Source organism: Dermochelys coriacea, chromosome 7, assembly GCF_009764565.3.
Source record: "Dermochelys coriacea isolate rDerCor1 chromosome 7, rDerCor1.pri.v4, whole genome shotgun sequence".
NCBI lineage: Eukaryota > Metazoa > Chordata > Testudines > Dermochelyidae > Dermochelys > Dermochelys coriacea.
Genome location: NC_050074.1, coordinates 57060142 through 57072649, shown reverse-complemented (window position 1 = coordinate 57072649; position 12508 = coordinate 57060142). Strand labels below are relative to the sequence as shown.

At 44.1% G+C, this 12508-nt stretch overlaps 1 protein-coding gene across 1 annotated transcript in view; it reads left to right on the top strand.

The window, feature by feature from the left end:
• ALOX5 (arachidonate 5-lipoxygenase) overlaps nt 1-12508 on the top strand; it is a 51994-nt gene that overhangs the window by 26450 nt on the left and 13036 nt on the right. Inside the window, exon 5 of the mRNA XM_038411584.2 lies at nt 10207-10313. Within this exon, the coding sequence (XP_038267512.1) occupies nt 10207-10313 (107 nt within the window). The remainder of the gene's footprint in view (nt 1-10206; nt 10314-12508) is intronic.

Genomic DNA, 12508 nt, shown 5'->3' with positions numbered 1-12508 from the left:
TGAAATGAAAAAAAAAAAAAAAAATTTGCAACATTTGGAGCTTTGAGCTGGAAAAGTTTTAGGCATCTCTCTAAATCATGCTTTGGGGGTCACAGGAGCAAAAGAGACATTGGTGACATGCCAAGGTACAGGGAATGTCTGCTGAGCAAAGACTGGGCATGCAGTGTACAATACCTTTTTGGTGGGATAACCCACAATTAAGCATAACTTGTCTGAAGCATGTGGGTTAGTGAAATCTCCAGCCAACCCACCAACACCTGCATCTCTCACCTCACTCATGAAACATGGTTGTGACCATTCATCAGCATTAAAGAGCCCATGGAACTCAGTTCAGGGGGAATGAGACAGTCACCAGCTGGTGGACAGCCCTCACTGAGAATAAGCCTGTCTTACCCACCAGGGGTTGGATTAGACAAGCCCAGTATATCATTCCATCTCCGATTCTATTAATCATTTGGTAAAAATTTTTTAAATGCTGTTTTAAAATCTGTGTTGTTGCCGGTTAGAGGAACCAGACATCATTAATGTCAGCCAACATGATTTAATCCAAACTAAGGACTATTATTTCCCAGAGTCCAGCTGGGCACCTGGATTGTCCCACGCCATGATCTCATTGGGCCTTCTTTATGGTGTCACAACCATGCCCCAACTCACAGCAATACGTGTTTGGCCTTCACCACCAAAACAAGAGGAAAATGCCTTTGCACATCGTGTTGCATAGAATTCTATTGTTGTTAAATTGGAGGTTGGGAGCACGAGAGAGCATCCATCCCACTCAGCCACACCTGGTCCCACAGTGGCATTTCTCTTTTTCTTCTCCCTACTACTTTTCCTTCTCCTAGGAAGGATTTTTCATAGTGGATGGACACTGGTTGTTTTAAAACTTTTTTTGAAATGCAAATATGGCTCTTGAAGAGAAGGAGCCGGACTCTACATAGCAATGAGCCCCTCCAGGGTATCCACAAACAGGCTATTGGGATCCTTCTCCAGCAGCTGCAGGCACTTAGCCTTCCATTGTATGCTACCCAGTGTACTCAAGGCATGAACGAATACCTGACTAATGTACCCCCTCTTACGGTTCATTGCTGCCTTGTTCATGACAGCAGCAGAGAGATCTGGGTGTTACAGCATGTGATTAAATTGATGTTACAGATCATAGTCCAATGTTTCCCCTTTGACTGATGCTCACAGTTAGTAAATAGCTATTCTGCTTAAGGGCCAGATTCTGATACCCCTACTCACTGTGCATAGTACCTTACTAGTCACATTTTCCACCAATGCATCGGATGAAGTGAGCTGTAGCTCACGAAAGCTTATGCTCAAATAAATTTGTTAGTCTCTAAGGTGCCACAAGTACTCCTTTTCTTTTTGCGAATACAGACTAACACGGCTGCTACTCTGAAACATGGTCCCATTAGATTCAGTGAGAATATTTGAGGAATGTTATAACTGGGAATTGGATGGTCAACCCGAGTGGATGGAGCAGAAGTCAAACCAAGGGTCAGCCGTCTCTCGTTGGAGTCTGTTTTTGAAGTTTTTTTTGTTTGAAGAATTGAGTGACCAAAGAGATTGAAGTGTTCTCCAACTGGTTTTTGAATGTTATAATCCTAATCACATCAACCACACTATCAGAGGCTCTTTCACCTGCATATCTACTAATGTGATATGTGCCAGCAATGCCCCTCTACCATGTACATTGGTCAAACTGGACAGTCTCTACATAAAAGAATAAATGAACACAAATCAGACGTCAAGAATTATAACATTCAAACACCGGTCGGAGAACACTTCAGTCTCTTTGGTCACTCGATTACAGACCTAAAAGTGGCAATTCTTCAACAAAAAACCTTCAAAAACAGACTCCAACGAGAGACTGCTGAATTGGAATTAATTTGCAAACTGGATACAATTAACTTAGGCTTGACTAAAGACTGGGAGTGGATGTGTCATTCACAAAGTAAAACTATTTCCCCATGTTTATTCCTCCCCCCCCCCCCCCCCCCCCCCCACACACACACACACACACACTTGTTCCTCACACATTCTTGTCAACTGCTGGAAATGGCCCACCTTGATGATCACTACAAAAGGTTCCCCCCCACCCCACCCTCACGCTCCTGCTGCTAATAGCTCACCTTACCTGATCACTCTTGTTACAGTGTGTATGGTAACACCCATTGTTTCATGTTCTCTGTGTATATAAAAACTCCCCACTGTATTTTCCACTACATGCATCCGATGAAGTGAGCTGTAGCTCATGAAAGCGTATGCTCAAATAAATCTGTTAGTCTCCAAGGTGCCACAAGTACTCCTTTTCTTTTTTTTCAGGAGCTCTAACTGTTTCATAGATTCCTTGATTGGTAAGGCCAGAAGGGGGACCCCAGAGATTGTAGTCTGACATCCTGTATAACACACAGGCCAGAGAATTCCTGCTCTTGCATTGAGCCCATAACTTCTGGCTATGCCTTTGCCTGCAAAATTAAAGAGTCCTCTCTTATCACAAATATTTCTCACGTAGGTACTTAGAGGCTGTGATCAAATCACCTCTTAACCTTCGCTTTGATAGGCTTTCTCTTTCCTAAAAGGAATGTAACTGAAGTCTGCAGTTGCCAACAGACTGTGTAAATGCTGAACAGATTGAGTTTCATTTCTCCATAAAGGCCAGATTTGTCAATGAATTTGACTTCCAGGGAAGTGGATCTGTTTGTGTCGAGCATAACTCTGCATGCAGTTGTCAAGTTGTTAGTTGTATTATTTCTCTTTGTATATTTATTGGGTTTCTAAAGAACAATCCTTTCATTTATTGTCAGTGACATAAGGTGTTTAGAGAGACAGGGTGGATGAGGTAATGTCTGTTACTGGATCAACTTCTGTTGGGGAGAGCAACAAGCTTTCAAACCTACACGGAGCTCTTCTTCAGGTCTTAAGGTGTTTTGCAATGTATCCCTTTCTGAGTTCCTCATTTTGGTACTGTAGGCAGGCCTGATGTCGAAGCAGTAACTGCTCTATCAACCTTCAAATGCCACTATTTCACCATGCAGGAGGTGAGATGTCCTCTTTACAATATCATCTTACATTTATATAGCACCAACCAGCCTGCAGGATCCCAAAGCAGTTTACAAACTAGATACAAGAATCATTTCACCCACCACTGAAATGCAGCCACCTCTGGGATAGAATGCAGCAGCGGCTAAGCAGTGCACAGCAAAATTGCTCAGTTCTTTAGGACAAGAAGGGAAGAGAAATGCAATTTGAAGCTGCCAGGACATAGTGGGGGGAAAGAATGTGCAATAAGCAGTGATAATGTCCAAAATATTTTAAAGTACTGTAGATCAGTACGACTGGAAAATCTTGGAGGTGGTTTTTTAAAGACCCAGGGTAAACATTTCAAAAGCATCTAAGTAACCTGGGGTCAAATTTTCTAAGGTATTTTGGCCCCTAAAGATGCAAACAAATGCCTAGTGGGATTTTTAGAAGTGTCTAACTCCCTTTGAAATCAATGGGACTTAGGTGCCTAACCGTTTAGGTGCTTACATAAATCCCACTAGGTGCAAAGCAGCATGTTCAGGCACCTACATATCCTTGTAAGTGCAGTCCCTAGAAGCACAAGTTCCATGGGCTTTCACTTAGTGAAGTCACTTAGGAACTGAATATTTTGCTTAAGAGACGTGGTGGTTAGAGCAGAGTACTGGGTTCTTTTCTTGAGGGGGACTGAGTTCTGTGGTTAGAGGAAAGGGGGTGGGGATCTTCAGTGGTATCAGGAGTTCACCCCAGAAACTCTGCTCTCAGATCTGCCGCTGGCTTTCTCTGTGTCCTTAGTAACATGAGTAGCAGTATGCAATACTCTGCTCTAGTGCCTGATCCAAAGTTAGGGGAAGGGACCTGCTACTGCTGACAGCTAGGGGAGTTCTCCTTTAGCTCGGGTGGTAGAGCTTTGGGGACTGTAAAACTAGGGTTCCAAGCCCAGCATTTGATAGGGCGGGGTATGGGGTTCATCAGATAATTGGGTCTGGTGGCTGAAATGTGTGAATTATTGATGCTTAACCAGACCATGTGAAAGATGGCTGTGATCCAGTCTGTGATACCACTGTGGTTTAGCTCATGAAGCTTAGTGAAAACAGTTTCTGTGCCCCTGGTTTTGCATTGGATCCAAGGGAAGTGACACCTTTTGCAGTCTGAGGCTGGTTCGGAAGTTCTCTGAATGATCTCTAGCAGAGCTACAAGCAAACCAGGGCTGAGTTCAGCATTTGTGATGACACCAGGGAAGCCTCTTCTGGTTTCGGAGTTACTTGCAAACATTTTGCGCCGGTCAGCTCTGTGGCTCACCTTCCCAGTCTCATGGGAAGTTGGGGATGAGGCTCCATGCGTTTATAACTATGCCGTTTGGAGAAGCATGCAGGAAGGATGGTGGTATGATGTTTGCTTGCTCTACAGGGAGCAGTGCCTGGCATAGAACAGGCAACTCACTGTTATACAGTCACAACATGGGCTTGGAACAAAGTGTGGGGCAACCCCACAGAAAGAGATCCATGCAAGAGAAACTGGCGAAAGGTCCTGCGGCTACTCCCTCAGTCCAGACACTGGCTGTGAATGCTCACGAAGGCATTTAGGAGAATCCCCTAAAGAGGCATTACAGAGCCAGCCCTGATCCAGGAACATGTTCCTTATTCTATTATTATTAGGATCTGTGCCAGTTCCCTTAACTGTTGCACAGGTTATTTACAAGCTTTTAAAGCACATATTCACAAGGAGATGCTACCTATGCTAGTGCAAGATGCCTGCTCCCCAACCTCAAGGAGCTACATTGCAGGGCTTTTGGTGACATAGTAAGAGCAGCCACATGTGAAAAGCCAGCTGTGGTATTTGCAGCATGTTACCAGATATCCTGATAATAGTGAAAAGAATTACACAAAGCATTTAGAAGAGTGGGGAGAGCTAGCATCTCCAATGGGTTATCCCCACTTCCTAGGAACCTAAATCTTTAAGGCAGCTGTTCCCCAGAAGCAATGTGATATGTCAGACACATGCAAGGAAAGGAAATTGGGAAGCAGTTTTTTTTATGGAAGAAATAAAATCCCAGTACTGGGGGGCTGGGATGCCTGTCTCTGGAAGTGGCTGGGACCCAGAACTGGAAAACCCACGACAGGGTTAGTGTTCAGGTGAGGGTCTGTGTTGTAGAGAAAGGCAGTGAAGGGTGTTTGTAAGCACAGAGTACAACTGCTAGGGTATAACTGGGAGTGAATATGAGCCAAGGGAAAATGTGCTAACTATGGAATAGTCCCATGGTGTAAGCACCATCACATGGAACATTTAAAACCGAACTCAATATCAGGAGGTTACTGAGGAAAGTCATGTGTAAGCCGGTGTTTGGAGCACAGGGTGGCTAATCTAGAAGGTGTGGATGTCTGGCAAACGGCAAAGCTCGCCCTGAACTCTGTGCCAGAGTCCCAGAGTGTATGGCTGTGCTGGGCTAGCAACCTGGATGTGAAGATGCCATATTGCAAACAATTCCCAGCCATGTCTACCTCACTCCTATGCAGTGCCCGATTGCCAAAGGAGAGTAGAGTTTTGTTCCGAGTTTCTTCGGGGGGGGAAGTTCTTCAAGAAGAGGAAGCATTGTGGTTTCCTTTCCAGTGAACTGGCTTTTAAATAGCTGAGCATGGCTGCATGCATGTCTCTCCCTGTAGCAGAGCAAAGGGGCATGGTAATCTCATGCTCTAGACTAAAGCCAGGAATTGCAGAGGAGGCTGCCATCCATTACACGATTGCAAGTTGCATCAGTGTAAGTAGGCAGCTGGAAATAACTATTTCTGCAGTTGGGATCCTTGTGCTAGTTTTGAATCTTCAGAGACCAATAATTTTCTTTTCAATTCTCTGGGTTATAAACTCTCCTCCCGCTGCCTCGGGTTTCAAGTTCGTTACGCCCGTTGGCATCATTAGGAGTGACATGTATAACTTCGTAAGAACCCAGGTGTGGGGAGAAGACTTTACTGTGATGGAGAGAACACCAGCTCCATTCTTCAGATTGCGAAGTGGGTTTGTCCAGTCAGTATATTGGGGTCGCATTCAACCAGGGTTTCAAAGTGGCTTTGAATTTTGGGTGCCCCCATTTGTGAATGCCTAACCTAATGCGCTTTGGGCTTGAGTCTCAGAGGTTTTGAACACCTGTAGCTCCCACTGGCTTCAACTGGAGACATGGGTGCTCAAACCTTCGGGAAAAATCTGGCCCAAGGATCTCAAGTTGGGAACCCAAAATCAGTGGCCACTTCTGAAAAAAAACGTGCTTTAATGTCTCTATTGGACTGGTTTATTCAGCTCTTCAACAGCCACACCACCTCCATGTTGGCCTCTCCCAATCTAAGCAGGATCAAGACAGGTCAGTACCTGGGTGGGAGACCGACAATGCCAGAAAAAATATGAAGGGAGTTATTAATTCTGGAGGTGGTACAGTTCCTTCAGCATCTGTACTGATCTGATGCTCCAGAAGGAGCCACTGCTGCTAGAGGTGCTGTCTTTTGCCTTCTGTTTTATGTCTCATGCAAAAGCACCTATAGAATCTAAAGATCCCACAGCACACCTTGCAAGTATATGGGAGTTAATCCTGGTGTCCTGTTCCCATCGGGGGATTTACATTCTCACTCCCTCTTCTCCTTCTGCAGTTTCAAGCAGGTATGATATTCTGCGCTTATCTTAAACCAAACTATTGTGTCATGTGTGATTGCTGTGCACTGTTAAAAAGCAACAGTGTTCCACCCCAGAGGCAGCTGCAGTTTGGTAGGGTTAGGGTTGCCAACCCTCCAGGATTGTCCTGGAGTCTACAGGAATTAATGATTGTCATGTGATGCGTCTTTAATTAAAGATTATGTCATGTGATGAAACCTCCAAGAATATGTCCAGCCAAAACTGGCAACCCAAGTAGCGTTTGAAATGATTTTCTGCCTATTTAGCTTTGTAAAGTTAAGTGTTTTTTTAACTTGCTAGTTAGAGCTTTAGAACCTGCTGGGTCTGGCTGGACAGGAAGTTTAAACTGGATGGGCAGTTCCCAAGTAGGGACTGTAAATTCACTTATAATTCTGCTCACTTCTTGCTTCTTCCTGAGACTCATCCAACATCCAATGACCCTCTGGGAGAAGCAGCCCTTCCTGTTATCCGGCCTTAGCCTAAAATCATGTCCATGCTTTAGTCTCCCTTCTTGATGCTCAGAGAAGGGCCTTCTCTTGGTCCTTGTATGATCCTTTCTGATCCCTATAAACTAGGATCAGATGTCATGTAAATCACCTCCTTTTCCAGGCTACACAGATCTACCAGCTTTCCCTCTTAGCACACCCTTAGGTGCCTCTTGTTACTTCTTCTGTTATAATCTTGGTACCCAGAAACAAATGGACTATTTCACACCTGTCCCTGTTCAGCATCTTATCTCCCTGATTCATGGATAAATTCCCCTCTCAGTGCAGCCAAGCACCATTTTTTTCCCCTCATTTGCTGCCGTCTCATTCTGGGGGCCCTTTTGCAAACGCTTTCTTCCTGCCACCCCAGCCTTTTGGCCTCCCTGGCAGTGTCTAGTGCTGTCCTAGTCTAGGGGCACGAATCTGCCTTGACTGACAATGAATTCGCTCTTCTGGCCACTTCCCCACAAGCTCTTACTTCAGATCCTCCGGTAGTCTCCGCAGATGTCCCTTTTCCATTGCCTGGTTCACCTTAGTGTTGCTGGTCAGTTTCTTCTCAACAGATTGTCAGTGTCAGCACAGAGCCCCTCCTCTGTTCCAGCCCCAGTGTCAGGACAAAGCCCTCCTCCAGTCCAGCCTGCTCCTCACCTTTCAGTTGAAAGAAGTGATTTCTTTTTAATACTAAAGCTTTGCATGTGCATAGCACTTCACTAACTTTAAGCCCATGGGGTAAGTCAATCTGATTATCCCTATTTATAGGTGGGCAAACAGAGGTATGGAGCGGTGAAGTGACTTGACCAAAGCTATAGAGGAAGCCTGTGTCTGAGCTGGGATTAGAACTGGGGAGAGTCTGACTTCCAGGCCTGCATTCAGACTATTTCTTAAATCAGATTATTTGGTTCTTGAGATTTTCACTTAATTAAATAGAGCATCACATTATCCACTGATTGAATAACACAGAGTTCTCAATGCATCCCACCCTTACTGTTTTATGAATTTATGTTGCCATTTATTATAACTTCTTCACCCTCTCTTTTAGCCAGTTCTTAATGTCAGCACCAGACTGAGGAATGCTATCTACTGGCCTGGCTTCCCACATGATGTATTATTGGCTAGTTCGCTTAAACCCTACTAGATTACACCCATTGACATCGTTCCTTCTTCTACCACTCCGAGATTAGATTTTCCTGGTGTAGGTTTTGGATGTGGTTCTTGTTTAGACGGTTGGTCCTCTGAGTGCAGTATCCTGCCTCTGTCCTTGGCACATGCCTGTTACAGATGAAGGCAAAACAAATGGACATATTATTATTTCTAATGCAGTAACATCTAGGGACCCCAATCAGAGATCAGGATCCCGTTGTAAAGACAAGGGTCAGAGAGCTGACAGTCCACAAGGTCAGCCAGAATGCAATGGAAGAGAGAGAGGAATGTGGCGGGGGGTGGGGGTGGAGGAAGGTAACAATAAAACAAACACATCCTGTTTTTTTGGTAATAGGCACAAGGGGAAAATCCTCTGTAGCTCCTGCAATAATCGTCTTGTGTCCAGACTCTTATGCTGAGACCTACCTAGTACGAGTAGGATTTTCAAAGGGAGTCAGGTGCCTAAATCACATAGGTGTGATTGAAAACTCCACCTCAGTTCACTCCCCAGAAGACAGCTGGCCACATGATACACCACCCCTACAATTAGCACTAATGTCACTTGTGGGTGCTGGGTGATGCTAGCGACCTGTGGGATACAGATCAGACCAGACGATCTGGTGGAGCTTTCTGACCATAAACTCATAGGCTCAGAGATTTTCAGGCCAGAAGGGACCATCGTGATCATCTAGTCTGATTTCCTGCACATCACAGGCCACAGAACCTCACCCACCCATTCCTGCAGTAGATCCCTAACCTCTGGCTGGATTACTGAAGTCCTCAAATCATGGTTTAAGGTCGTGCAGAGAATCCACCATTTACACTAGTTTAAACCTGCAACTGACCCATGCCCCATGCTGCAGAGGAAGGCAAAAAAACCCCAGGGTGTCTCTTGAATTTGCACAGGAGCTCCCCTCCTGCTCTAGGGCTGAGGCTTATTGATGGGACGCTGTGGAGAAACTTGCTCTGCGGCTGTTGGTGCTGCTTGTATTCTGGAGACCAGGTTGAGTGAAATTCCAGGCAAGGTGGTGGGGCTGATCTAGGACTTGGAAGACCTGGCTTCAAGCGTGTTCTCTCCCACAGGCTTCCTGTGTTGTGACCTTGGGCAAGTCACTTAGGGCCGAATCTTCAAAGATACTGAGTTGCCTAAGTCCCATTTAAATCAATGTGCACTAGGCACCTAAATCCCTTTGAGAAGCTATGGCTTAGTCACTCTGGACTTCGCTTCCCCTTGTGTTTAATGGGGATTAAGGCACTGCCTTGCCCCAAAGGGGAGTTGTGAGGATAAATCCATTAAGGGTTGTTGGGTGTTCAGATTCCACAGTGATGAGGGGCCATAGATGTACTTAGCAGAGCTAGATAAATAGTGTCTCATCTACAGGGAATGTTTTCAACAATTCTCCCAGTGTTGGTCTAACACCAATGCCTCTCCCCAGTACTGCCAGTGGTAGGTGTTCTTAATAATACTTGGTTCTGATAGCACTTTTACTACAAGGCCATCTAGATCTGCTGTTGATCGGGTTAAACAATGTGGCATGGATTTGGACTGCCAACGTACCAGTGAGAGAATTGCTAAGCACCTCCCACCCAATCTGTTCCATTCAGGTTCTCTGCACCCAGCACCCAAGCCCCCTCCCGTGGATGAAATGACATGGCTAGCATTAGTCACGTGTGGTTCTGTCTTTTTCTTTCTCCCAAGAGGGAGAGTGTGGGGGGAAATTTTGAGACCAAATATTTGAATGCAGTTCTATAGATGGGTGTAGATGCAGCCCAGTCTTTAGAGAGGATAATGTCACACATTTCACCACTATGAAATTTACTGTGTGTGTGGTAAGGGGAGAAGTATAAGAAGGGTGGTGAGGAGGCTGCAAATGGCTTTCTAGTGTCGTCTTTTCCATAGAATGGAGAATCTCTATGTCAACCGGTTCATGCACATGTTCCAGTCCTCCTGGAGTGACTTTGCAGATTTCGAGAAGATCTTTGTCCGAATCAGCAATACAATCTCTGGTGGGTTTGTCTTCACTTGTCAGTGTTTGCTTCATAGAGTGACTAATTGTTCCCCTTTCTTAGTACTAACTGGAACGGAAGTGGCTCACGCCTGAGCATCTGGTCTGTTCTGATCTGCCTCAGCCACACGCTGTCTGAAATGCACAGTTTAGATGAGCAGTTAGAACTCTAGTTTTATGGGGCTAAAGGGACACCCCTCAACTTGAAAATCAAGTGCTACTTCAAACACAAATAGCTGGGTTGGAGGCAGGATTCTCGGGGGAGGTTTTCTGCCCCATGCTAGGCCGGAGGCCAGACTATTGGTCCCTTCTGGCAGAGGGAATATATATGATCACTGTCAAAAGTCCCTAAGTCACTTAGGGACAGACTTTCAAAGGTATTTAGGTACATGAAGATGCACATTGGCACCTAATGGGATTTTTCAAAGCAGTTAAGCAGGTCAGGAACCCAATTTCCATTGATTTCAAGGAGAGTTAGGCACGTAATCTGTTCAAGTGCTTTTGAAAATCCCATCAGGCACCTGTCTGCATCTTTAGATGCCTAGATACCTTTGTAAATCTGTCCTTTTGGGTACTTCTGAAAACTTCAAATTCATCGAATTTAAGGCTAGAAGGGACTGTTATGGAAATCCTGCTTGGCCCAGGCCAGAGAACCAAAGCCCCATTTTCAAAAGTGATTTAGGCTCCTAATTCTTATTGAAAATTAGTGGGGTATAGAAATCTAAGTGCACTTTTGAAAATGCTACCCGGAATCTAGTCATTTTCCAAAAATGAATCACAAGTAGTTTCATGTGTTGATCCTGCCTTAGCGTGTGGGGGATGGACTTTGGACCTCTTGAGGCCTCTCCCAGTCTGACATTTCTATGATTACACCTGCTCCCAAGTTCTCTTGCCAACGTTTGGGGTTTTACAATCACATTTGTTTTACGTTTTTCTCTCTGTGTTGCTGTGTGAAAGACTCACACAAACGGGAAACTGCCCTCCCTGACCACGAAAGGAAAACAGTGAAACTGACTCTACACCAAATGCTGTCAGATACCAAAATAAAACACATTTTCTCTGATTCCTTTCAGTTAATTGTAGTAATCTCCACTTTTACTTGAAACAAAAGTAGGCAAAAGATTTTCAGACAAAAGAATGCTTAGGTTTTTTAAATTGATGGTGTCCCTTTAAACTTCCTTAGGTGCTAGTTGAGAATTTTATACATAGATTCCCTGAAGCTGTTAACTGTTTAGTCGAGCAAAAAGGGAATTAACAAAAATATGGGTAATGCCTCTGATCTCTTGAATACAAGAAACAATGCCACATAGGGCATGCAGAGCTGTTGCAACCTGATTACAATATTTTGTTACATGTAATAAGATTGCTTCCTAAAGTACTTTACTTTATTATAAATGAAAGCCATATAAATTAACTAAACTTTTCTGTCGAATAATAAGGCTCTTCAATGCTACAAACATTTGTGTATGTGCTTGACTTTGATTTAATTAGGATTAATGCTTAATATGACCATTCCCCTGCTTAAAGCTAAGCATATGTGTAAGTGTTTGCAGACTCGGAACCAATATGAGGATGAGTTCAAGTTACTGTTCTTTGCAATCCCATGGTTTCTGTCTCAAACATGAGAAATGTTGCCACCTCATCCCAACTTCCAGTATAGATACAAAATCACAGTGCAATTTGCAGACATGATGGAAATATAATCTTGAAGCAATCCACAATATTTTACTTCTGGTAGAAAGGAATTGCTGTCTTGAAATATTACTTTTCAGATCCATACATCTTTATATTTCCATATGTCTGTGGTCCTCTTGCTTTAAGCTAGAGTAGACAAGAAGGAGCTTTCATCAAAATGTCTGATCTGGCTGAAAATAAGAAATACTGGAAATCTCTCCCCGCCCCCCCATGAGGTATCAACTGAACTTTCTTTTGATGTAACCTGATGTTGAAATTTGAATACTGTGTGTTCTTTTCTCATGTTTCATTGGCTGGAACAGCAGCATGACATTATGAAATCTACAACACAAGATAATGGTGGAAAACACCAAGTGCAACACAAAAGTAATAGAATGGCAACAAATACAACAAAAACAAACAAGCAAACCAAAAAAAGGCTGAATGAATTTTGCATTATATTGTAATGTTGCCTAATCTAGTACAAGTGGATGCAGAATTTCTATATATGGTTACAATTCA